At 46.6% G+C, this 27,247-nt stretch overlaps 1 protein-coding gene across 1 annotated transcript in view; it reads left to right on the top strand.

Moving 5' to 3' along the window:
• Window positions 1–569: 569 nt before the first annotated feature.
• Window positions 570–27,247, top strand: part of ROR1 (receptor tyrosine kinase like orphan receptor 1) — a 399,382-nt gene continuing 372,704 nt past the window's right edge. The window contains exon 1 of the mRNA XM_070405278.1: window positions 570–1,056. Within this exon, the coding sequence (XP_070261379.1) occupies window positions 966–1,056 (91 nt within the window). The 5' untranslated portion in view covers window positions 570–965. The remainder of the gene's footprint in view (window positions 1,057–27,247) is intronic.

Consider the following 27,247-nt stretch of genomic DNA (forward strand, 5'->3'; position numbering starts at 1 on the left):
AACATAATAAATGTAAAGGGGGTCAAAGGGAAACAGTCCTCTATCTTCATGTTCTGAAACAAGAAAAATACCTTCTTTCTGGAGACCATGGGACATTGACAAAAACTGACCACAGAGAAATCCTCAATAAATCTCCAAAGGGAAGCAATGAAACTAGAAATTAAAGGCAAAATGGGAAAATATAAATCACTTGGGTACAAGAGGAAATCAAAAGGGAAACTGTATGATATCAATAAATATTCAATTACCCAAGGGTCACAGGGCTAACAGTGGCAGCACTGAGACTGCCTTCTAACGAAGTCATTCAGCCACGAACCGGTTTGCGGCCCCGGACGAGTCATCCTGGGCCTCAGTTTCCCCTTGGATCAAATCGCCTCTAGGGCCCCCAGGGTTGAGGCGAGGTGGGGGAGGGGAGGTGGGCGTGCGGGACGCGCAGGAGCCACAGCTCTCTGGGCAGTCGCAGGGTGCCGGTGTTGCCCGGCGGCAGCAGAGGGCGCTGGGTCGCCGGCCTGGGCCCGCGTCTGCCATTGGTCCGGGCTCCGGCTGGAGAGTTGGTGGAAAGTGACAAGTTGAGGGAGGCTGAGAGCAAGGGAGCGAGCGCGCGGAGCAGGAGGAGCCGCCGCTGCGGCCAAGGAGGGAGCCCGGGACCGCCACCGTGGGCGCAGGGCTTGCTCTTCTGAGTCCGAGCTGGGAAGCCGCGCCCTCCGCCCGTGAGACGCGCACAGTCCGGGACTGACCGACCGGCCGAGGCGAGGCTGCAGCCGGAGAGCTGGGGAGGGACCGCGCCGACGGGGTCCTGAGGCTGCAGGGCGGAGGCGAGGAGCAGGTTAGAGGGACAAAGAACTTTGCCGACGCCCCCACCATCCTGCGGGGAGAGCAGCCGGGACGAGGTGGCTGGGACCCCGGGCAGAGCCCGTGGATGTTCTGCGCGCGGCCTGGGAGCCGCCGCCGCCCGAGGAGGAGGAATGCACCGGCCGCGCCGCCGCGGGGCGCGCCCGCCGCTCCTGGCGCTGCTGGCCGCGCTGCTGCTGGCGGCGCGCGGGGCCGCTGCCCAAGGTAAGAGGCGCGTCCCCCGGCTCCCGAGCCCACCCGGCCCTCGGCCCTCGGTCCTCGGCCCTCCCCCTGTCGGCCAGCCCGGCGCTGGGCACACAGGAAGAGCTGAGCCCGCCTCGGGGCGGCCGCGACCCGTCGTGGGTCTTGCCAATGCGACCCCAGGCGCCGGGGAGGCAGGCGAAGCTTTGCCCGGGAGCCCCGCTGTGGGGTGCGCCCGGGCACCCCCTCCTCGGCGCCCAGCTGCAGTTGTCAGTGCTGACAGCGTGGAGGGGTTGGGGTGAATGGGGCACTTCCGTGCGGTTTGTCCCCCCCATCTCTAGCTGGACCCTTATCGGTGTTCAGGCAAGTCTACCCTCCTAAAGGGCAGCCGTCCCGGAAGGCGCGGTCCGGGAGGGAGTTTTTGTATTTTCGGTGGTTCCTGCGAGAGCCCAGGCTGTCCGCAGAGCGACCCAAACAAAAGCCCGGTCCTTCTGGGACTCGGGCGGCCTCGCCTCTCCACCGCCCCCGGCTCTTCAGCCTTCTGGAGGGTCACCGGGGAGGCCACAGCGTGTGCGCGGCTGCCGCCGCCACTTTGTGCAAAATGTGCTGTCAGAGGCGGCCTGCGGCTCCTGAGCGCTCGGAATGTGCACGTGTGTGTGTGTGTGTGTGACAAACAAGGGAGAAAAGCCATCTAATGCATACTTGATTTTGGTAATCTCCAAAGACAATTGCAACAGTTAGAGAAAGACTCGGCCGAAAGCCGGAGCGTCTTAGTTCGCTGCGGGAAGCTTGGATCCTTGCTGCGTTTGAGCCGGTACACAATGAGAGGGAAGAGCGCGGCTGCGCCTGTGGAGACAACCGATTCATTCTTTGGAGGTTGGAGGGGGAAAGTTGATTAAAGTCTCCAGGGTCTGGGGCCTCACTTTTAACATGCATCCCTCGAGGGGGTGCCGGAGCCCCTGGATTCTTTTCTCCAACCGATGAGTAGTCTCTGCCCTTTTATCATGCATCTTTCATTTTAGTTAGGCTGTGTTTAGGGGAAGAAAAGGCTGTTTTGCAGTTGAGGGGGGGGGGGGGGAAGATCTAATCACCGCATAGACTGTAACCCCAGAATCCGTTTGTTACTAATACCTAGCGAGCAAGCTTCATGGTAGAAAACACCCTGGAAGGAAGTTGTGTGTGCGCGCATTTTGATTTCTAGAGATGTTTTGGGGGGAGTGGGAACCACATTTTCTGAGGGTGATTCTGAAACGGATCCTATCTTGAAGTTGTGCTAATTTGGACGCTCCTGTGGGTAAAGTAGAAAGAGCTTCTAATCGTAATTAAGATGTGCGTATCAGCTGGGAGTGCACCTTTGCGGTGAAAATCCTAATGAAATGTAAACAGTTTGGTCACATGGATGTTTGCGTCTATGATGCCTAACATCTGGCCCCAACACCTGGGTGAAAAGTGAAAAATGGGCCATGCTGCTAAACAGTGTAAACATCCTGCTGATGTCAGGTCGCCTAGCAAATGGAGGTGGAGATGACCAGGTGATTCTCGCTAAGGTAGGGCTCCTAGTTTGGGGCCTTGATTAATCCGGTTATATCCTCTGTCTGACTCCTGGTTGCTTTTAGATCATGGGGGGTGGGGTGGGGAGCACAGCATACAGTGGACATTTGCTGAGGGAAAGACAATTTTGTTTTCGGCAGTCACCCAAATTTTGTCTTGTTTAACTGTCTATAAGGCTTTTACAATTTTTAAAAGAGCATTGCCTGTTCCAAGCTCTTCAATAATGAGCTCAAATCTGTTATCATTGTCTTACTTGTTGTCTTAGAAATCTCTTTCCATTTCTGTGCATATTTGATCTTTTCGCTGGGGACAGAGCTTCTAGGGGCAGGCACACTTACTTTCTTGTCTGATCCAAGATTCCTAAGGTAACTCAGACAGTGGCTTAGGATCAGCTTAAAGGGGGGATAGGTTTCATTTATTTATTAAAAAACAACAACTCTGGGTTTCTTCTATCACTTTGCTATCATAGTAGCCAGGAGGAGAAAAACCTTTACGGGTAAATTTATTTTTTTCTGGTGTGTGCATTGTTGAATTCATCCACCATCTGTATACCTACTCAGAGCTACACCTCTCCAGGAAGGTGAAGCCTTTATAACTTCACCGGGAGCCCAGGGTCGTTGGAACCTGCCTGGGACTTTCTCAGAACCCCCTGGATTCTGCGGTTTGGCTCCTTGGAGTCAGAGGGAGGTGGCCTGCTACTGTGTTTGCTGTCATTTAGTAAACCTTCCAGTGGCATTTGCATAGGTGTCTGACCTGTCTACCTTTACAAGAGGAGTCTCTTGAGGGTAATAACACTGAGAGCCAAGTCAGCCACCCCAATTTTATTGGCGACTCCTGCAAACACTCCCCAGACAAAGCCACGCAGAGGCCCAGTAGACAAAGGGTTTGGTCAGACCGAGTCTGGTGTTGTGTGGAAAATATTTAATTTCCAATATCGCTTCCGCGTACTTGGTCAGCTGTTTGCCACCCTGATGCCTCGGATCATCTTTTTGATATTTAGTTAGAAGTCCTTTAAAAACTCAACTTTAGCCTATATTTTCCTTTCCATCTCCTGCCTGGTGAGCATAGGCCTCAAATTAGATGTGAAAGAAAAATAGTAAGTGGAGTGTCAGTTGCATCCATTAGTATCTAATTTGGCTGTGGTTTGATGGTGACCACATACCCCATTTCAAATATTTCTGAAAATTTTACTCAGCATCCTATGGAGAATGGAAAGCTCTGTAGGCTATATGTATATTGATGTAAATGTATATCTACATGTAAATGGCATATGTGTACATACATATATAGTATGTGGTCCACAGATTTTTGTTGAATGAATGGAGGATAACTTTTTTGGTCATATGTAAAATTTTTCTCAGTAAAAATGCAACATGGCATATATTCAAGAATTTTTCCTTTTCTTACTCCATTTTCTAGCATGAAGGGGATGCGGTGGGAGTTAACAGTAGAGCTTAATGGTTACGAGCACAGTCATTGGTACGTAACAGGGAATATCGATTAGTTTTTTCGGAGCCTTACCAGCATGTTGTGAGTTTTAAGTGAAACCAGTACTGGAGAAGAGCACTCAGCCAAGAGGGTCTTAACTTGGGCTACCTGAAATTGAGGATATTCGGACCACCAGAATGGATATACAAAAATTTTATGTGCATTTTTGTGGTTTTCTGTTTTGAGCTATAATTTGATTTTCTGAGAAAATTGCAACGCCCAAAGATAGGAACCATTTATTGATTTGGCGTGTGTGATGCCTGCCTGGAGCAATGAGTTGCCTTCCTGGTTAGGTGTCAAGGGGTTTAGGGTTGGTGATGTGTCCTGGGCCTCAGCCCAGATCTGCACAATCCATGGAACCTCTACCTCTCCTCACTTTCCAGTTTCTCTCCCACCAGGCTGGCTGTTATTGGGCCCAGGGAAAGCTGCAGAATACTGCCAAGTCCTTTGACCTCAACTAAGAATGTAATTCCCTAAACCCAAGCATTCTGAGATGCTTCTGTTACTACAGTTTATTTAACAAACACTTGTGTTCGGGCCAGTCACCATTCTAAGCATTTTGCAAGTTTCAACTCACTGAATCCTCACAACCCTACTGGGGAGATCGCATAAATAGCTCATTTAAACCTAGGCACAGAGAAGTTAAGTTGCGACTAGGAAATGGCTTTGTTGGGCTTACAGATCCTGAGAGGTCATGGCTTTTATCTTAACTGCTGCCCTAGACAGTCTCCTCTGGGTTGAGTCTTAGATTTTACATTATCATTATGAATGGGCCACAGGTTCCTTTCCTCCAGGTTTTCCAAGAGCAGCAAAGGAACGTTTTCTTAGCCAGATCTAGGGTTTACAATAAATGATCGGAGATAGCCAATTTCAATTTTCTTTCCTGTTCTGGGTTCCTGAGCCAGTGTTGCTGTAACTCAGAGATGATGGGGCTGAAGGGCCCTTAATGGTCTTCACTCTGATCAGGAGGAATTACATTGTTGTAATGAATAGCAGTTTTAATAAGGTTTGAGGAGTGTGTCTGGCGGTTCTTTCCAACCAGCGATGAGATATAGTTTGATGAAGTGACTTTGTATTTGCATCTTGGTCGTGGACGGAGTTGGGGTGATTTATTAGAGTGGACCAGACCCTGGCAAAAGCAGCCCCAGCTGGGAAACGCTACAGCCTCCGAGGCCTTGTTCTCAAACAGAAGGGCCTCAGCTTGGCCTTACCTATTCCCTGAGGGGTGACAGGAGAGACTGCTCCGCAGACGCACGAAGAGAAAGAAATAGTCTTCTAGGAGTCTGAGAAAGTTCTCTGGAGTTGAGGGGGGAGGGGATGGCGGGAGTGGTGGGGGGAACGCTTCGAAATCCTTAACTAAATGCAGCTGCTTGTTACATGGAGCCTGACTTGCATGCCAGGAATATCTAAAAAGCTAACGAATACAAAATACAAATAAACAGCAGTAAAAAGGCTCTCTCTTTGTTGCAGTAAGCTCGGTTGGGGTTTTCAGTTTGTTTAGGAATGGGATAATTGTGGCATCCACTTTATTTTGGTAAGGCAGTGAAACGTGGATTGATGTTATTGTCATTGGGATGCTACCACCACCACCTGAACTTTTTCCTTCACACCTCCCCCCTCTGAAGGCCCAGGCCTGGACATCCACAGGGCCTGAGTCTCAGACTGTTGCCCCTGAGTGAATTACACTGGAAGAGGGCAGATAATTTAATGGGATAATCTTGGCAGGGCCAGCAAATTTCACACCCCATCTCTCACTAATAGAAAGACAGTAGAAGGCTACAACATCCTCAGATGAAAATAAAAGGCTCTGCTTAACAGTAACTGTCTGTCCATAAATAAGGTTCTGTAGAGTTTTGATCCCAAAGCTGTTATTAAATACTGATAAGCCAAGCCTCGTAATGTTTGGCCTCCTTACATTTCCTCCCTGCCCCCCTTCGCTCTATAGAACCATAGCTTTTTTTTTTTAAGAGGTGAAAGGGACCTAAAAGAGCAACCAGTCCAAGCTGTTTATTTTCTCAAGTATTTCTACACAGAAAGGACCTTCTTTTATAGCCATTTAAAGAGGCAGTATGGAGTAACAGAAATAGAATGGGGTTTGAACCTGATAGATGAAGGTTTGAATTGGGACTTTGCTGTTACTGGCTGTGTGACCTTGGGAAAGTTCTTTGCCCTTCTGAGCCTCAGTTTCTTTCTCTCTAAAATGGGGACAACAGTGATATCCGACTTAGAGGGTTTTGGTGATAATTAAAGGAGATAATGGACACAAGGCACCAAACAGCGCCATGGGCCTCCTAAACATGCAGTATGATAGCCACTATCATTATCAGGAACGTGCTGGAAAAACGAGAAAACCTGGCTCCAAAACAATGATTGTTAGGCTGTGAGATAGGAACCAAGACCCAGAGAAGCAGCAATTTTTACAATATGTTAGGACTCTCGAGTGTTTCATTTTACAGGGAGCATAGACGGACACTCTAGGTTGGAACAGTACCCAGGCCAGTGCTGAGGTCCAGAGATTCCACTGTGCAGTTTCGAAAAGCCTTAAAACAAAGGCTTTTTTCAGAACAGCGAGCTCTTTGGGGAAGAGCAACCTCTCCCTGGTGCTTGGTGTAATTCCAGAATCCTGCAATGGGGAATGTTACATTTCAGGGACCTCCACTTGTAATCTGACCGTTTTTAGCTCCAATATCCAAATAATCTTGCTGAGCACAACTTGAAAGAGAAGGATAATGGCCGGAGGAAGGAATCCTGAGGTGCTCTGTTAGCCATTTAAAATTTCTGAGTACAAAAAAAAGTTCATGTTGCCCAAAGAGAGAAGAGTAATGAAGTGTGTGGGAAGGGACAGGGGAGATAAAAAGAACTTCTAAAAACCATGGCAGGGTTTTTAGAAGTTTGTGTTTTTTATTTTTATTTTTCAACAGTAAAGCTTATCATTCAATGCATTTCAGCGAACATTTATTGTATATTTATTATGTGCAAGATATGGTGTTAGTGCCCAGAAACAAAGCATTATCCCTGCTCTCCACAGGAGGCAGAGGGGGGGAATTCTTCCTTTGTAAAGAACCTACTATGTGCCAGGAATAGTTTTTTATAGATGCTAGGCTTATATTTCCCAGCAGCTCTTTGAGGTTGGACTTCTAACCCCATTTTACAGATAAGGAAATCAAGACTCAGGGAGGTAAGTATCTTAGCCATCCTCACACAACTGTTAATTGGGATTTGGCATTTGACCCTGGACATTTGAACATAGGTATTTTGACTCACAAGTGCATGCAATTTTCACTGTCCCTGAAGTATAGTTGGGGGGACAGAATGAACAGACATGGCCCTCGACATGGACTTCTCACACCGGAAGTATAGGAAAGGGTTGTGGAAAAGGTGCTATGGGAACACAGAGGTAGGAGTTCTCACTGGGGGAATTGGAGAGTCAGAGGGAGAACATACTTTCATAGACTTTTTGTGAGGATGCAATGAGATAATGTATAGAAGAATGCTCAGTACAGTTAACACACATAGTGGGTATTAGTGAGTGCTCTGCCATAGTTATGTAGCCAGAGAGAGGCCTGGTCAGGATTTACCTGCCTCAAAAGTCGGGTGCTCTTAATTGTTGTGCTGTGCTTCTTTCCCACAGGCATGTGGTGGTTGGAAGAGTAAGTGGCTATGCGGTCCCCAAATGGAAGGGAAGACACTAAGATAGTTTCTCTAATCCAGATTTTTGGACTCAGCTCTGCTTTGGGTGGAAAAAGGGATTTGCACATGTGTGAATTTGGAGAGGAACACAATGCCTAATCATAAACTATAACACTCCGGGAACTCTGGCCAGAATCTACCACGTTCACTTACTGTGAGCCAATATTTTGTTAGTCACTGGAGACATAAAGACTAGGTCCTTTCCTTGGAGGGCTTTTTTATTTTTTATTATTTCATTATTTATTTATTTATTCATTTATTTCTAGGTCAGGTGCTTTATTTATTTTTTAAAAATATTTCAAGAAAAATGATTTTAAGTATAATGTTACATGCAATAAACATTAATATTGCAAGAAAAACGATCTCTATATATAAAAGCCTAAGTGACCAGCCCACCATTCAACCATCTGACCATCTGACTGGTAGCTATGATGCGCACTGACCATTGGGGGCAGACGCTCAACGCAGGAGCTGCCAAGCTGCTGTGATTTGGCAGCTATGGTTCTTGGGTGACGCACCCGGAACCAGAGAGGAGGGAGCCCATTCAGGGGTGTGTCACCTGAGAACCACCCTCTTGCAATCCAGGATCCCTCGGGGGATGTCGGAGAGCTGGTTTCGATCCCCACAGGCCAGGCAGAGGGACTCCACCAGTGCACAAATCTGTGCACTGGACCTCTAGTTTTAAATATAATTTACATGCAATAAAAATTAATATTTCAAGAAAAAGAGAGTTTAAATATAACATTACCAAAACTGTACTAACATAGTATAATATCACAAAGTTGTAGGAAATATTAAAAATCTGCAAATAAGAGGATTACTTCTATTATATTCTAAAACACATTTTTTTCTCTGGGTCTATTTTGGTTCATCAGTTTATGTTGTTCATTATATTCCACAAATGAGTGAGATCATGTGATATTTATCTCTCCGATTGGCTTATTTCACTTAGCGTAATGCTCTCCATGTCCATCCATGCTATTGCAAATGATAAGAGTTCCTTCTTTTTTTACAGCAGCATAGTATTCCATTGTGTAGATGTAGCAGTTTTTTAATCCACTCATTGCTGATGGGCACTTACTAGTAGGCTGTTTCCAAATGTTAGCTATTGTAAATTGTGCTGCTATGAACATAGGGGTGCATACGTCCTTTCTGATTGGTGTTTCTGATTTCTTGGGATATATTGCTAGAAGTGGGATTACTGGGTCAAATGGGAGTTCCATTTTTAATTTTTTGAGGAAACTCCATATTGTTTCCTTGGAGAGTTTTTTAAATGGCAGATCCATGGCAGAGATTGCTAGCTAATCCCCAAATCGATTTCCATCTCTTTCTGTGCACATGGCTAGACTACATTTCCCAGCTACCTTGCAGTTAAGTGAGGTCATGTGACTAGATATTAGCCAATAGCATGAGATTGGAAGCAATGAGCATCACTTGTAGGCGTAACCCATAAAAAAAAAAATTCAGAGAGAAGATTGATATGATCCCAAACATGATAACCCTAGAAGTCATGTGTTGAAGGTACTACAAGATGGAAACAGCCTGGAACCCTCCCTTAATCACTGCACAGTGGAAGCCACCTGCTAGTCCATACCTTTTTAGGTTTTATATGAGCAAGAGATAAACTTCTATTGTAGTAAAGGCTGAGATTTGGGAGTTTATCAGTTATAGTTGCTAATGCTACCTTAGCTAACATTTTATATACCACCAGATCATTTTCTTGGGTCCGGACCAGCATTTTTAGTTAGAATATGCTAGGAATAAGAAATACCAGAGTGCACTACATTATTAAGGTGAATATTGTTTTGGGAAACTTTGGCCTCCATTCTGTATATGCTGATTTGGACTATTATTGGGCTCCCACAATCAAAAGTCTGAAAGCCAATGGTCTAGTGGAGGCAGACAAGTCGCCACCTCTGTACAATGGGAGTGTGTAGTTATGGCAGAGGTAGTTAAGTCCTCATGCAATGGAGACTCAGTTAAGGAAGTGCCTAGAAAGCAGAGATGGCATTAGGGTTCATTTCCCCAGTCAGTTGGTATGATCAGTGTTGAGAAGGTTTCTGAAGTTCTTCCAGGATCTCTGGGAAGGAATGCTGTGATCTGATAGCAGCATCTGACCTGGGCTTGGGGAGGAGGAGTAGAGGCTCAGGCTGGTCTGCATCTGACTGTTTCACATGGAGTCTGGGCTTCTTCCAGTGAATTAACCCCCTTCCCAAGTTTATAGCACACATACAGTGTCTCTAGCACTGTGCTAAGCACCTCGAGGTATTCAGAAGAGCTGTAACTAGCCCTTGGGGAATTTACCTTTTAGGGGCAATAAAATAGGCACTTGGAAAATAATTATACAGCCAGTGAATGCAGAGTTAGCAATTATAGATGCAGAACCCCGAGAAGGGAGAGGTCTTTAGGGAGGAAGTGGGATATGATGCAAGCCTTGAAGGACAGGAAGGACTGAGATGGGAAAGGAGGAAAGGCGATGAACATTCTGAAGCTGTCCGGGTGTCCATGGACTTGCCCAAGCTCTCCTGGGTTCTTAGACTGGGCCTTTATCCAGGAAAGACGTTGGTCTTCAGGGGATTGGAGAGTAATGAAGAAGAAAGAGGGCTTTGAAGGGGTGCCAGTTATGTTTTTTTGCATATGAAGGGCGTGGGGGAGGGGAAGAGGGCGCAGGGTTTTACTGGGAGTATGATGACTTACCTTTCTCTCCAAGAGAGTGCCCCAGAGAGTTAAAAATGCAGTACATTTCAGGGCTGCTTGTCAAAGGCATATTGTTTCTTATTCCCTCTGCTGCAGCAGTTTTGTTCTGTAGTGCAGGCTACTGAATTCTAGTCCACCTTTTGCCTGCTTGATGGAAATCATAGTAGCATAGTAATGATTAACACAGTAAGCATCTTGAGTACCAAGAACCATCCTAAGTCCTTTAAGTATTTTAACTGCCATAGTCTTCAGGGTAGCCCAGTGAGGTAGGCATCAATATTAACCCCATTTTCTAGATAAGGAAACAGGTACAGAGAAGGTAAGTAACCTGCTCAAGGTCACACAGGATTTGAACATGGGTATTCTGAGTCCAAGGCTCTGTCCTTGACCATTATGCCATACTGCATCTCAGGTTTTTTATTTTTTTTTGTGTGTGTGTTTTTTAAATTCTATCTGAGAATTCAAATTCCCTGTAAGATCCCAGCCAAATAGCTGAGTCAAATAATTGTAATTAAATCCCCCATTTAAATAGGAAATTGAAGCTTACCAAATTTTTTCATGTCTAATGTTATCATTACTTTTCCAAATAATTAAATGAAATAGGATTTCTTTCTTTTGGCACATGTAAAGTTGGCAGCTCACCTAAGTCACCATAGCTGGTGAAGACCGGCTGAAACCCAGCCTGTTGGCTCCAGGCCCCCAGTGCTTTCTGCTCTAAAAGATCACCTGTGTTTGGAAGTCGGGACTCGAAGAGACTGACTCTAAGACACTGACCTATGTCTATTTTCACTGTCCTTTCACCACCTAATGCATTTGCCGGGTTCTCCTCCAACCAGCTTTTGTTTTCAGAAGTAGCTGTGAGATATTTGTAGGTGGGACCTGGAGCTAGCACACCTGTAACCTAAGGAAATTTACTTGCAAATACTGGTAGACTGGGAGAAGTTGCTTAAAAACAAGTTTACTAAGCTGTTGGTGATTCTTAGCAGGTCGAGGAGCCATTCATAGAGGGGCTTTGGCCTCAGAGGTCTTGGTATGAAACGGGGCTCACTGCTTTCCTGCCTGGTCAGCAAGTTACTTGGCCTCTGAGAGACGCTTTCCTCAACTTAAACTGGAAGCTGATGGTGCTCCCTGGCAGGTTGGGGAGGACTGAAGGAGGTGCTTGTACAGTGTCTGGGGTCTACCCAGCGTGTACGCTCAGTCACTCCGTGAATTAAATGGGGAGCAGCACGAGGAGTGCACTTCCTCCTCTGAGATTTTCCCAGGACGTGACGGGGCAAAATTTCCAGACCTCAGCACCTTGTTAGTCTTTATTTTTTATAATATAATCATCTCTGGGCAGGTTTTCCTAGCACCTAGAGCTTTTAGGTTACAATTATATTCATAAATCTCAAGGACAGGGGCTCTCTTATGCTCTGTGAAGCTACACATCCTAAGGTAAAAGCAGATCCTGCCTTCTGAAATCCTAAATACCCTCTGTTCTTCACGGGAAAGTGACACCATCTTTTGATGGGTCAGGCATACGTCAAAGCTACTTATTTTACTTTTTCTCTGTAGGAGAGATGATATCCTCACCTCTTGGACTTCACTCCCACTTTCATAGTTTTTACATAATTTTCCCATTCCCTGCAGAGTATTGGTTTTCCCCTCGCCCGAACTTGCAGCGGGATGAAAGTTAGCCCTTCATGTGGACTCTGAAAGGTGTGCCTGAAGAAAGGGGTGCGTAGCTCAGTGGCGGCTGTATACCTCCTTCTCCCTTCACATAACTGTTGAGGGCTGTATAGTAACTTGCAGTCCCAAAACATCGCCATTTGAGATTAGCTGACAATAACCAGCAAAGGTTTTTGATGATGTTCTTAATCTACTGACGAGTTGCCCTCTTTTTCTCTATGCTGCTCACAGCGCTCTGCCCACTCCTGTCCAGTGTCCCTAAGCTAAGGAATCCACTGCTTTGCCTATAGGCAGGCAACCTTCAGAGAGTCAGAACCTGCTGTGGGGGCCTTGTAGAGAGACCTGGTAAAGGGCCTTCTTCTTCCCCACTGAGCAAGGGAGGAGCTGAGCGGAGCTGAGCATGCCCAGTTTGTTCTACCCAATTCATCAATAAGTCACTGTCTAGTTCTGGCCCCCAGCCCTTGCAATGTGCAGTTACGTTAATAGAGGGGCAGAGAGAGTCCAGCACTTAACACTAATTGGTTTCCCTCCCAAAGACGAAAGCATTGGGTGTAGGGCAGTGGTTCTCAACCTTCTGGCCCTTTAAATACAGTTCCTCATGTTGTGACCCAACCATACAATTATTTTCGTTGCTACTTCATAACTGTAATGTTGCTACTGTTATGAATCGTAATGTAAATATCTGATATGCAGGATGGTCATAGGCGACCCCTGTGAAAGGGTCATTCGATCGCCAAAGGGGTCGAGACCCACAGGTTGAGGACCGCTGGTGTAGGGGGTAAAGCATTCCTCCCTTACACTGGCTGCAACTTGATTTTTTTTAAAGGAGCAATTGCCAGATTTCATGGTTGTGTTGGGGTTAAACTATATATATATAGATGAAATGGTCAAAATGTTTATAAATAACCCTCCCACATCTTTGCCTCAGGACTCAGGCTTAGAAAAAACTTTCTTAACTAATCCAGGATGTTGGTTAGAGCGGCTTCCCCTGGACTCATAGAATCAAATGAACAGAGCAGTCCCTTTGCTGGCTCAGTGTTGGTGCGGAGGAGCCAAGGAAAGAAGGGACCCCAGGCACGCAGCTCCTTCACCTGCCTGAGTGACAGGTCTTGTGTACACTACCAAGGTGTCACTGGCGATTCCATTTGGTTAAGTAATTATTTAGTAACTAAGGTGGATGCAGGATAAATGTATGGCAGTGCCCTCTCTCTTAGGAAGTTTATGATTTTTGTTAGGAGACAAAAATTGATTGATTACCCCCAAAGGACAGGGAAATAATTCACTGAATCAAACCTCACTATCCTGCAGCCTCTAGAATCTGTGTACTCTAGCACCTGCCCCAGCTGCACAGCATATCTGGCTCATGCTGTTCCCTCTCTCCATCTCCACTAGCTGAAATCTTGTCTTCAGTCCCCAATGCTCCCACATTCAGTAATCCACCCATCTGCCCTCCCTTCCCCTGCGCCTTCATGCTCAGCCAGTAGTCTCACACGGGCCACCTAAGGCACATTCACTTATTGTGATTTAGCTCAACACTTAGATTTATAAGAAATATTTTTTTTATTGATTTTTTCAGAGAGGAAGGGAGAGGGAGAGAGAGAGAGAGAAACATCAATGAGAAAGAATCATTAATTGGTGGCTTCCTCCTGCACACTCCACACTGGGGATCTAGCCCGCAACATGTGTCCTGCCCGGAAATCGAATCGTGACCTCCTTGGCTCATAGGTCGATGCTCAACCACTGAGACATGCTGGCCGGGTGACACCTAGATTTTTAATCTTTGTAATAATAGTCTCCATCATTTATTGAGCACCTACTATGGAATCCTGTTATTTTGTCTCTCCAGAGTTATTGTCTCCAATTCAACCCTCCTCCCCTTCTGCCTCTTCATCAATTGGGAAAAGACACTGCTTTTGCCTGCACTGCGCTGCAAGCTTGTTATGGGGACATTGTCAATCATAACCTCTGCCCCCAGCCTCACTATGACGGGCTAGTCATAGTTCATCCCTGAGATTTAGGGGCAGCCCCCCTGTGGCGGGGAAGCTGGGAGATGGCCTCGGCCATGTCTCTGTCCTGGAAAGAAACTGGCGAGTAGGGGAGGATGGCTTTGAGATCCAGAGCAGGCACTGCTGAGAGGTCTGGCGTTGGTCCAGTCTCTCCTCCATCTCTGAGATTTTCCGCCCAGAGCCCGCAGCCTTTGTTTTAGGTGAGGCTATGGCGTCCTGACCAAGCACACGCCTTACCTTACCAGTCCTCACAACAAAATGAAGTATTATTATTATTTTTTAACCTAAAAGGAAGCAGTTTTGATGCTTTTTCTCATGAGAAAATATAGGTCCATTAAAAACAAAATCAGAAATATAATACAAAAACCAAATAACCTGACACCCCCTCTCGGGCCTCACCTGGCACCCTGTACGTGCTGCTTTCCCATGGGCTGCCCCCTCCCTAGGCGCATCCTGCCCACCCACCAGCCACCAGGCCTTCTGCTCTGGCTTAAATGTCACTTCCCTGAATGGCCAGACCAGAGTGGGTTCCCACCCACTTGCTTTCCCAAATATTTATTTGTGCCAGTGTTACTTTTGTGGTACCTTCTCCATCACTGGATTGGATGCTCCTTAGAGTTGGCTCTGAATCTGGGTCATAGCTAGTACAGTGCCTGGTGGCCAAATAAATCGACTCCACGTACTTTTACTAAGCTTCTAAGCTTTGCTTGTATTTCTAGAGGCTGGAGGAATTCCAGTTTGCTTTGCTATTACTATCTAGCAATTTAAAAAGGCATCGTTGAACAATTGAAAACCTCAAGTCTATCTCTTTCAAAAGATGAGGACTCCACCCCCTCAAAAAGGCAATCACTACTCAATTAAGCCTCCTGCGGGTTTTAATTGCAGGGGAGCTGTGGGCAGTGGGAGAGCTGGGCTCTTTTCTCAAGATGCAAAATCTATGATAACTGTGGGTCCTGCTGCTGTAAATTAGGGTCACTCTGCCCTTAATTGGCAACGAATTAAAATTCTCCCTCACAGCTCTCCTCTTTCTCTTCTTTTATGTGATGGAGTTTTGAGAAAAGGTGTGGGAAGTCCTGGCACCTGCCCCAGTGGAGAGGGCATTGTGCCTGCGCCTGGGGGCAGGTTCGGGCTGTGGGGCCCGCTGAGAACTGGGGTGGTGAGTGATTCTCCCCTGTCATGAGCATCCTCCCCCTCCCCTGGTCCTTCTGCTCTCTAGTCCCCTTTCTTTGTTTAGGAATTTTGCAAGGTCTCATTACTAGGGAAATATCCCGTGTGTGTGTGTGTGTGTGTGTGTGTGGGGGGGGGGGGGGCGGGCTCTTACTCTCTCTGCTTTCTCTTAATAAGTAGAGGGGAAAATGCTCTAAGTTTTGAATTTGCAAGCAATCTGGATGCAAATCTGGCCAGAAAGGCCCGTGGGAACCATCTGCTTCAGACTGGACCACCTTTCCTCCACGCAGGAGAGAGAAAAGGGAGCTTCACAGAGCCTTGGTTGCATATGGGGGCTGAGGCAGCTGTGGGGGAGAAGAAAGGCCTGGGCTGTTTTCTTCCTTGCCCTGCTGGTGTCCTTCAGGAGAGCCCTCGGTCCGCATGCACGCTGCGCCTGTTGGGTGCCCGGCACTGGGCTGGATGCTGGAGCCATAGGAACCTCTGCCAGGAGCTTGAGGGCTGGGCTCCTGGAGAGCAGGGAAAGGGTAATGGCTGTGCAGCAAGGGCCTGGGCACAGGCAAAGAGGGAATCAGGAAAGGTGTCTCACGGAGGCCCTAAACCAATAACCCACGGTGCATTTTTTATCCTATTGATCATAATGGATGGGCTTATTTAGACAAATGAGTTTACAAAAATCTGCTGTTGGTAATGTTTGGTGTTCAACTAAGTGATAAGAGCCATTTCCCAGGCCCTTCTCTAAAAGCCAGTCCTTCTGAGGGAACCTCAGCGGTTCCACCAGGGCCACAGCTCAGGGAGCCCAGGACCCCCGCGTCTCGGTGCCAGGTGTGTGTGGAGGTGGTTCAGGACCCAGCCCAGGCCTCTGCTGCTCCAGAAAGCTGCTCTGCTCAGAGGCCTGGGGTCTCAGTTTCTTCATCTCTGCAGTGGGATTTTAACTCCCTCCCTGAAGATTAAGGAAGATTAGAGGAGATGAAGGATGTAAAGTCTTATCTGAGATTGAAGGGTCAGAGAGCAAACAACAGTTTATCTCCCTCTCTGGGTGAAAGGATCCATCAGGCTTCCTTTAGTTGCTCAGCAAATATTTATGTGGCTGGCAGTGTTCTAGATGGTGGGGCGTTAAGCTGTGAACAAAACAAAGACCCTACTCATGGAGGCGTTTGAAAATACAGATGTATGATACCGTATCAGGTGATGGTAAGTGCTAAGAAAGATGAAGCAGGGTAAAGGAACTTGTGACAAGGTGGGTGACGGAATGGGCGACGGGATGGTGGGTGCCGTTGTGTAAGGGTGACAGGGAAGGCTCTATGACGGGGTGACTCCTATGCAGAGACCTGCATGAGATGAAGGAGTGAGCATCATGGCTGGGAGTCCTTTAGGAGTGGGGCCAGCCAGTGCAGGAGCCTTGAAGTGGTAGTGTGTCCTCAGTTAACAATGCATATCAGGGACATCCGTTATCATTGGTGACATTTGTACAGTGCTTACTGTGTGCCAGGCAATAGTCAAGCATCACTTAACCCTAAAAACAATCCAATAAGGCAGGCCCTATCATTATGATGCCCATTTCATAGATAAGGAAACTAAGGCATCCTCAGCAACAAGCCTAGCATTCAGATAACTGGGGAAGAGGAAGCATCTCTTACTTACATGAGGTTGTATATAAGCCCTGCACAGAGGAAAGAATTCATGGTTTGGCAAGAAAAAAGAAATCTGAGTGTGTGGCTCAGTGGTTGAACGCCGACCTATGAACCAGGAGGTCATGGTTCGATTCCCAGTCAGGGCACATGCCCGGGTTGCGGGCTCGATCCCCAGTAGTGGGTGTGCAGGAAGCAGCGTATCAGTGATTCTCTCTCATCACTGATATTTCTATCTCTCTCTCCCTCTCCCTACCTCTCTGAAAGCAATAAAAAAATATTTTTAAAAAATCTGAGTTTGTGCCTTGGCCTGCCATTCATCTGTTGTATAATCTTGGGTAAGATGCTTTTCAGTTCTCTGAGCCTCAGTTTCCTGATTAGTAAAGGGGACTAACAAAATCTCAGAGGATTGCCTATTGCAAACTGCACAGCACCCTGAAAATGCTACTTCATCTCTACAACTCCTACTCCTACACCAATTCCATTCCTCGCCACTTGAAAAGAGAGAGAAAGAAAGAGTTTGCAACTTACATAATTTCCTCTTCTTTCCCTGAAATTTTATTTTAGGCTAATGTCTCTAAGGGTGAATTAATTACAGTATCCAGTGGAATTGGTAAGCATTTTTTCTGAAAGATTAGAGAACTTTGAGATAAAGTTGGTGGTGAGGCCTCTCCCATTTCTAAAGAAATCACACGAGGTCCTAGAATTCCCGGTCCACTCTCATTCGTAATACCAGGCTACCCCAAACCTAGAAGTTTATGGCAGCTTTCTTCAACCTTGCATTGTGTAGCTACAAGGTGCTCAACAACTTTTAAGTAGGTGGCCCTAAATAATTGTACCCTTTTCAGTTATTCAATGCATTTGTCCCAGAGTCCTGTGGGATGAATGGCTAAATCCCAGGGGATGTGGAGAGATGGATATTAGTATTATTTCGGGCTACAGAATGGGAAAACTGAGGTGAAGTGACTTATCCCAAACTGGGTAATGGATGGCAAGCATGGGTACCCATTCTCATGTGTGGTGAGGAATACTTTGCTTCCATCAACCATGGCAGTGGGTCAGTAAGTTCATTCGCTTGTCACCTGATTGAACATCTGCTCTGTGCCAGGTACAGTGCTGCTCGGTGCTGGAAATGTAATGGTGAGTGATGGTGCTTGCTCTTGGGAATGCCTGTAGAAGATGCTCAGGAGCTATTCTTGAATTTGCACGCTTGCTGCGGCCCTCCTGGCAGGTCCAGAAAATGCAGAGGTGCCGGTCGCTCTATTGTCACTAGATGACTGGCAGGCGTGCGCCCATCTAGCTGGCACCACATCTGGTGCCTGTGACCAGGCCCGAGTCGCGCAGTCTGTGCTTTGTTGCTTTGTTTTTCCCCTGGCTTCCTGCGATAAGCTCAGTCTTGGCTGTGATGCCGTCCTCCCCGGGGGTTGGATAACAGCCTCCTGGGGACTGTGATTAGTTTCAGGAGGAGCGGAGCCCCCGGGAAAGAATGCTGTCTCCCCTTGTGTGCACCTGGGATTAGGTAGAGCTGCCGCTAATGCAATTAGGTAAGGGCCAGGGCCCGTGCTGGGTGCAGGAAGCCACCCGGAAGGCTTGCCTCACTGCCACTGCTTCTTAACACTGAATGGGCCTGGGAAAGCAAACTGATTCTGAAGTCAAAAGTACTGGCTCTGGGAGTCAGCTAAACCCATTCAACTAACTGTGACCTTGGGCAAACCTCAAAGCCCCAGTCTCCTGTGGGCACTGATCCGATCTATCTCCTTACCTTTTGGTGAGGAAGAACTAAGATAATGGCGTGTACTGAGCAGACACAGTAGGCGTCAGTAACTGAGCTAAGAGGACCACAGGGACTTTATCCCTGTTTTCTAAGGGCTCAGAGACTAGTGGAACTTTAGGGGTGGGGGTGGTCATAAACTTTAGGGGGGTGGGGGAGACATAAACCAGAGGAATTAGAATGCATTTTGATATGCGCCTTAAGAGAAAGGGTGAGTCTCGGCCCCCAGATGAGGCTGTCCTTTGGTGTTATGAGGCTGCGTGTGTGCGCAGAACCGTTCGCACACATGGAATGATCCCGGATGGTGTACAGCGAAGGGAAGCCAGAGTCCTGTGTGCTGAGGAAGGGGAGTTTGTGGTTGAAAGGGCAGGTTCAGGAGGTTCCAGTGGGAGGGTTGGCAGCTAGGCGGGTGCTCCAGGGGGCTGATGGATTACATTCCTCCGGTTAGAAACCATCAGAAACCCCACTGAGAGGGCTCTGTGGCTTCAGAGCTTTGCTGGTGTTTCCTCTTGCAAGGGAAAAAGTTAGTTTTTGCCTTTAAGTGTTACCTTTCTGTCCTCTTGGTTTCCTAAGTGTGGTAAGATCCAAACCCAAACTATTTGCGCTAAACTTGTTAATTTTAACAAAGTGGTAGAATGGAATCAGAATGGGAAACAGCTGAAATGCTGCCAGTGTTCCTTCCCTTTGTGGTTATGTTTTCTGACCTTTTAAAGGAAGTTCTGTTGAAAACCGGGCAAACTCATCTAGATGGTGGCTGTGACACGTGGTCAGGAACATAGTGTGGACCTACTGTGTACTTGGGCCTGAGCTAAGTAATGATGTGGAGCAAGCTTTCTTGAACTCGTAAGATTGTTAAAACACAGTTCAAAGCCACAGAAGCCTTGGGGAGTGATCTGAGGGTGGGCAGCTGAGGGAGGCTTTGAAGCCACCCTGTTTGAACACTTAGGCTGCTAAGTGCAACTCTTCAAGCACTTCGCATGCCTTAAACGGTCTCATTCGTGCAAGGGAGGCTTGGGAACAGAAGCTCTCCTGTTGATCCTGGGATAAAAACCCCTTATCTCCTCCCTAAATATTGATTTAGAGTAATAGCTTGTTTTGAACTCTCTCCCAGTAAATTAATTTTTAATTTAGAAAAATATCTCTAGGGAAAGTTTGGGAGATATGGGGTAGCTGATCAGGAGGGTGTCTTCAAAGAGATGAAAGAGGGGGCAAGGTAAAGGCATTACTTTAATCAGAGTACTCCCCTCCCCATATCAGGTTAATCCTGTTAACACATTATTTTGTGTATATATTATTTGCAAGACTCTGTTCTGGAAACCAAGGGAAAGACTGTGATTTGGCCCCTGAATTTGTGTGAGTGTATTTATTTATATATGTGTGTGTATTGTCTTTGCGAAAAGAAAATGAATTCCTCCCCAGAACCCCCCTCCCCGCGAGGGAGTATGGAGTAGCAGAAATAATTCTCAACTAAAGGTCAACAAACTTAAATTTATCTCCTAGCCCTGCCTCTAACTAGCTGTGTGACCCCAGACAACACATTTGCCTTCTCTAATCCTCAAGTTCTCTTTTGCAGCAATGGGACCGGACTCAGCTCTGTGGACCAGCAGCATCAACATCACCTGGTAGCTTGTTAGAAATGCAGAGTCTAAGGCTCCTCTCCAGACCTATGGGATCAGAATCTGCATTGTAACAAGATCCCCAGGTGATTTGTATGCAAATTAAACTTGAATAAATGCTACTTTAAAGAGTAATTCCTGTTCTAATAACCTAGTAGTTTGTATTTTTTCTTAATATAGAATAAAATGAAATTATGAAGAATTTATTCAAGACTGGGCCAGTGCCCGGCCAGCATGGGCTCAGGAGGTCACGGTTTGATTCCCAGTCAGGGCACGTGCCCGGGTTTCGGGCTTGATTCCTGATGGGGGGCGTGCAGGAGGCAGCCGATCCATGATTCTCTCTTATCATTGATGTTTCTCTCTCTCATTCTCCCTTCCTCTTGAAATCAATAAAAATATATTAAAAAAAGAAAAAAGACCAGGCCAGTCTTACCCTTCAAAAGTTTGTGTGAGAAAAAAAGATTTAAAGGCATAAACATGCACAAATCGTTATACACTCAATTCCAAATGCTATGTGTACATATTTCTCCTTTCTGCCCTGCGGCTTAGGTCTTCTGCAGTATGGTAAGGACAGCTGTGGGGGAGGAGCAGAGGAGTTGTCAAGGTGATTGAAAGTGGGGATGGCAAAGAACTGGGACCTTCTGAGCTGGCAGGTGACAGAACAGTAGGTCTCAGCCCAAGTCCTCAGAATCATCACAAGTGTTCTGAGGATCAAGCATCATCAGTGATTGCAAAATAACATCTCCTATTTTCTTATGTATTTATAAACTAAATAAAAATTCATAGTGTCTTTTTGCCGTTTTGTATATTTCTAATGAGTTGATACAAAGTGTTAAATCTGGTCTATATCATTGTTTGTAATAAATTGTTTACTTGAAACAAGTGAGAACCATTGGAATAGGGCAGTGATGGGGAACCTATGACACGCGTACTCATTTTTTTGGTTGATTTTTCTTTGTTAAATTGCATTTAAATATATAAAAGAAATATCAAAAATATAAGTCTTTGTTTTACTATGGTTGCAAATATCAAAAATTTTTTGTATGTGACACGGCACCAGAGTTAAGTTAGGGTTTTTCAAAATGCTCACACGCCGAGCTCAAAAGGTTCGCCATCACTGGAATAGGGGATACTAATCCTATCTAATAAAAGACAAAAAGGGTAATTAACTATACTTCCGCTACGTTTCCCATTGGCTAATCAGTGAGATATGCAAATTAACTGCCAACAAAGATGGTGGCCGGCAGCCACGCAGCTGAAGTGAGCAGGAGGCTTGCTTGCTCCAGTGATGGAGGAAGCCAAGGTTCCTCCCTCTGCCGCAGCCTGCTCTAAGCTCTGAAAGCAACAGCTCCAAAAGCAACAAAGTTTCAATTATAGAAGCCAGAAGCCAGGCTGATGGCTGCCAGTATAGCGGTGGTGGTGGGAGCCTCTCCTGCCTCCTCAGCAGCGCTAAGGATGTCCGACTGCAGCTTAGGTCTGCTCCCCGCTGGCAAGTGGACATCCCCCGAGGGCTGCCGTGCTGCCAGAGGGATGTCTGATTGCCATCTTAGGCCCAGTCCCCCGGGGAGCAGGCCTAAGCCAGCAGGTGGTCATCCCCTGAGGGGTTCCAGACTGCGAGAGGGCACAGGCCAGGATGAGGGACCCCCCCCCTCCCCCCGAGTGCACAAATTTTTCTGCATCGGGCCTCTAGTCCTGTACAATAAAAGGCTAATATGCAAATAGACGGAACGGCAGAACAACTGAGCAACCGGTCACTATGATGTGCACTGACAACCAGGGGGCGTGTGCGAAACATGGTAGGCGTTGGCCACGGTGGGATGGTGGAGCAGGTGAGCGGGGGCGCCACACCAAGGTGGGGTGCTGGTTACTGTTATCGGGGTGAGTCTCTGGTGGTTACTGAAAATTCTTTGCTCCCCGCATGCTGCGGTCCTGCCTGGTGCTCACATCTGCTGCTAGCGCTGGAGCCGCGGCTCACACCCACTGCTGGTGCCCAGCGCCGGTCCCAATTACTTGGCGCCAGTCCCAATCGCTCTGCGCAGTCAGCAGGTGTGAGTGGGGCTGGCGCCATCAGCACATGGGAGCGGCGGTGTCAGGAGCGGGGGCTGCCGGCAGACAGGGGACTGGGGGCTGTGGCAGGAGGGGCCAAGTGGGGGTGAGGAGGATGGGCGGAGACTGCCCTTGTGCCTACTGCAGCCTCGCAGCCCACAGTTCCTTTCAAGGTACACGAATTTGTGCACTGGGCCCCTAGTTAGTAATGATGTTAATGATAATGACTTACAAATGCTAAGAACTTTCTAGATACCAGATATCATGCCTTATAAGGAAGGACCTTAGGCATCTGCTAATCAGTGTGTGGATAAGGAAACCAAGGCTCAGAGTGGTGAAGTGACTTGCTCTGCCTCACACCTTGAGAGCTGTCAGCTAGTTTATATCTGCCGTGCCAGGCTGTCTGGTTGGGCCACCTGGTGCTCTGGGGTAGCACGCATAGGAATGTTCAGTGGAGAGGAGCACTTGTCCTGTATTCCTGCTGTGGAAGTCACAGGCTGTCAGACTCAGAGGAGCTCATGAGCATCTTTCTGGGCCATTCACTGTATTTACAGGTGAGCACACCTGGCCTAGCAAGGGAAAGGGACTTGTCCAAGGTCAAATAGGTAGTTGGGTTTTGGTCTTTCTCTACCTGAAATTCAGCACTTTTTCATAAGAGAAGTGGGTGTGCCGAAACCGGTTTGGCTCAGTGGATTGAGCGTCGGCCTGTGGACTGAAAGGTCCCAGGTTCGATTCCGGTCAGGGGCATGTACCTGGGTTGCGGGCACATCTCCAGTGGGAGATGTGCAGGAGGCAGCTGGTCTATGTTTCTCTCTCATCGATGTTTCTAACTCTCTATCTCTCTCCCTTCCTCTCTGTAAAAAATCAATAAAAATATATTAAAAAAAAATTAAAAAAAAAAAAAGAGAAGTGGGTGAATGAAACAAGCCCTTCTAGGAAAACAAATGAACATGGTTTTTAATGTTGCATATCAGGTTTTTGTGAAGATTTATGTGTCTTTAAAAAGGATTTAGCAGTTACTGGTAATTATAAGCACTTAAATTTTATAATAAGACTTTTTTGTTATTGTTATTAATTTATTTACTTTTAATGAGCTTAGCATATTACATTTAGGAACAGTTTTTAAAAAGTGGGATTGAGTACAGCCTTGACTCTCCCCCATGTTCTTGATGGGACCAGAATTCTGCCAACCTGAAGCTGCATTTCTGGATATTGACTTTCATCTGTTTATTAAGAAACAAAAAACTTAGAAAGAAGTTTTGACCCTTCCCCTTTCCTGCCCAAATATGCCAGGGAAACTTGCTTCAGGAAGAAGAGTTTGGGATGTTCCCCTTAGCCAATTTGAACTAAGTGTGGAAAATAAGAGCGCTACAGGCAGGCGCCCGTTAGCCTGTTAGCTAGATACTCCCTGTGTCCCATTGTTTCTGAGTCTCGTAGCCAGGATTTCCCTGGCATGGGTGTTCCCCTCTTCCTCAACTACCTGAAATTGCCTACTCTCACTTCTGAAATCTAATACCCACTCACCCCTGACCCCCTTTCTGCTTTGTCCCAAATGTCTTATATACCCAATGTTGCTTCACCGTCTTTGGAACTTTTATGCACCTGTGAATTCCCCACCCGCATGCATTAAAACTTTGCTTTTCTCCTGTTAATCTATCTCCCGGTTATTATGTTAGCCAGAAGAACTTGGAAGGTGGGAAGGAAAGTATTAATTTTTTTTAGCCCCCATATTCTCTATCTTAACAGGAACCTTTGAGACAGCAGACCACAAAATCCCTCTTCATGAATACAGTACCACACAATCATCAGAAACCATATAATGCAAAGGGAGAAAGTTAGCGTTGGCTGTTGGGGCAGCTTCATCCATATTATGAACCCACAGTTCACTTACTCGAATTGAACTGAGAAACTATCTCCTAGACTGCAGGTCTCCTGATCCTCAGAAAATAAGAATCAAATTCCAGGAAGCAGCCAGGCCCCTTTCTCTGCCACCTACAATTGTTACTAATGTAGGGAAGTAGGAGCCTGGTTAGAATCAAGGCCAGCTTCAGGGTGTACAACCTGTGCACGTGAACAGGGCCCCCACCCCCGGGCTCTGCAGTTGATTTAATGCTCTGTTGTTGCTGTCCTGAAATTCTTAATATTATTTCAAGCCAGGGGACCTGCGTTTTTCTTATGCACTGGGCCCTGCACATTATGTAGCTGGTCTTGGTTAGAATGATTCAGATTCAGGATTGAGAGCCCCTGAGGAGTGAGTCACTGACTGTCGCCTTTTTAGGGAGGAGGAGGAGCCACAGGCCTGACCCCTTGTGGTGGTTTCCAGTATTGTGTGGGGGCTTAAGACAGGCCATGCAATCTGCTGCCATAGGCAGGAAGGAGAGCAGGGTGGACCTCTCACTGTCCTAGCACTTTGCCTTGTGATTATAGATAAGTCACTCACCTCTCTCATGTCTTCTTTGCCCCCCTAACCCCAATTGCATATAGTACCCAGCACATAGTAGGTCCTTATATTAATCTAGCTAATTGGATTACCTTTCCCAGCTCTATCACTTATTAGCCACATGATTTTAGACACACTTAATGTTTCTGAGTCTCAGTTGCCTCATTACCAGGCCTTTAGAAAGGGGATGATTATGTCTATCTTGAAGGGCTGTTAGGAAAATGAGAGAGAGTACATGTAAAGTTCTGAGTTTAATAGTGACTGGCACATACAAGGTAGTCAATGAAGAATAGTTTTTCTTATTATCCTATATTAAAACCCTAATATGCAAATTGACCGAATGGCAGAATGACTGGTCGCTATGACGTGCAGTGACCACCAGGGGGCAGACACTCAACGCAGGAGCTGCCTCCGGTTGGGGCCAGCGAGCAGGTGGCACCAGGCCACCAGCCAAGGTGGGTGCCAGTGGGGGCCCCCCCCTCATCACCCTGCCCACCAGTCGCCCCAGAGAATGGCCCTGATCGCTGGCTAGGCCTAGGGACCCTACCCATGCATGAATTTTGTGCACTAAGCCTTTAGTTAAATTATAAGATATGGTATATATGATATGTAAATAGCTTTCATCATGTCATTTCCTCTCCTAAAAAAAATCCTCAATGGCTCCCCATTGTTCATGACCATGGAGGGTTTAGGCTCTTCATGATATAGTCATAGTCTTCATTGCATAACCTCTCCCATTAGCAATTTAAAACTTCCAGGATGCTAGTTGGGATTGCTTTTACTCTTTCTGTATCTTGCCTCCCAAGGGCATTGGGGATCCCTTGGCAATGGAATTCTATGTCCTCCCTTGAATTCTCGGGAGAGTGCCTGGCATACAGTGTCTGTATGGTTATTGGTTACTAACCATGTGTATTTCAGAAATACAGTGCAACTTTGCTTGTTTTGCATCCATTTTTACCACTTACCTCATTCAAATTGGAAATGGATTATGATTTTGCATCTGAATCATGAGGAGAAAAAAACAACATCCATCCTTCATCTTCTCCCCCTCTCTGTCTCTTTTTAAGAAATGGCCGCCGTCCCTCTCCATGAGGGTTGCTGCATACATGTTTGTCTCCCTGTCTGGACTGTCAGCTCTGGGTGGGGAAGAATGATGTTTAATTTTCCTTCCTATCTTCAGTGCTCAGCATATCGAACCTGGCACAAATGAAAAAAGGCATTCATCAAGTGTTTGTCAAATCAATGAGTATTGGAAAACTCAAATTTTTATGGCAGACAAGGGAGACAGTGGGAGCTGCCTTTTTATTGGAAAAACATTGTTTATTAGATCTGTATGGATCATTTAGAAAATATGCAGTTGGATATCTTTTATGGTCAAAGAAGAAAATCAGTATAAAATGCTTAATTAAAAGCAGAAGCTCACATTTCCCCTTGTAATGAAGGCAGGATCATGAATATTTTCCTTTCCTCTGCCCAGGAGATGGGCAGGCAGCCAGGCTTAAAGACAGGGATGCTGTGCAGACAGATAAGGAAGTTTGATGTGAGGAGGACTGGGTCCCGGGGTTACCCTGGGTCCAGCTTTGCTTCAGTGTTTCTCATGGAAAAGTGTTTACTCCTTTAAGATATTTTGACAACACTGTCGACTCCCTTAAAAGATTTTGCTTTGTGACCTATAAAAGTATTACTTGTTGCCCTGGCCGATGTGGCTCAGTTGGTTGAGTGCCGTGCCTTCAAAGGGTCACTGGTTTGATTCCTGGTCTGGCACCTATGGAGGCAATGGATCGATGTTTCTTTCTCTCTCTCTCTCTCTCTCTCTCTCCCCCCCCCCCCCCTTCTCTCTCTCTCTCTCTCTCTCTCTCTGACTCCCCCTTTCTCTCTCTCTCTACAGTCACCAAAAACATATCCTGGGGTGAGGGTTAAAAAAGTAAATGAATAAATAAATTGCCACTTGTTTGTGAACTTAATAAAATGGCATATTTTCAGGAGTAGGTTCTGAATTTGAGGTGAAAAGCCTCAAAAGGTGTGGGCCTTTGTCTTGCTCTCTTGGTGCTCCTGGCCCTTATGAATTGGGATGCCTTTTACCCATACAGCTGGGAGTAAGAAACTGGTGAGGACCAGGAGCTAGGGAGGCAGAGAGGGCGATGATGTTCTGAATGGCCTCTGCTACCCAGAGGAAGTTGGCCCTCAGAGAAGGAGAAAGAGCGATGTGCTCTAGGACAGGACCTTACTACTCAAAATGCGGCCTGAGGGTCAGCAGCATCAGCATCCCGTGGGCGTTTGTTAGAAATGCAGAATCTCAGATGCCTTCTGGACTTGACTCAGACCCTGCATTTTACCAAGATTCCCAGGTAACTCATATGCACATTAAAATCTTTCTCATCCTGGAAGCTTGATAGTCTGGATATTTGTAATTCTAGGGTGTAGCATGATCCTTGATCCCAGAACTG

The sequence above is a fragment of the Myotis yumanensis genome, unplaced genomic scaffold (assembly GCF_028538775.1).
Source record: "Myotis yumanensis isolate MYYU_CA2020_CCGP unplaced genomic scaffold, mMyoYum1.0.hap1 SCAF_2, whole genome shotgun sequence".
NCBI lineage: Eukaryota > Metazoa > Chordata > Mammalia > Chiroptera > Vespertilionidae > Myotis > Myotis yumanensis.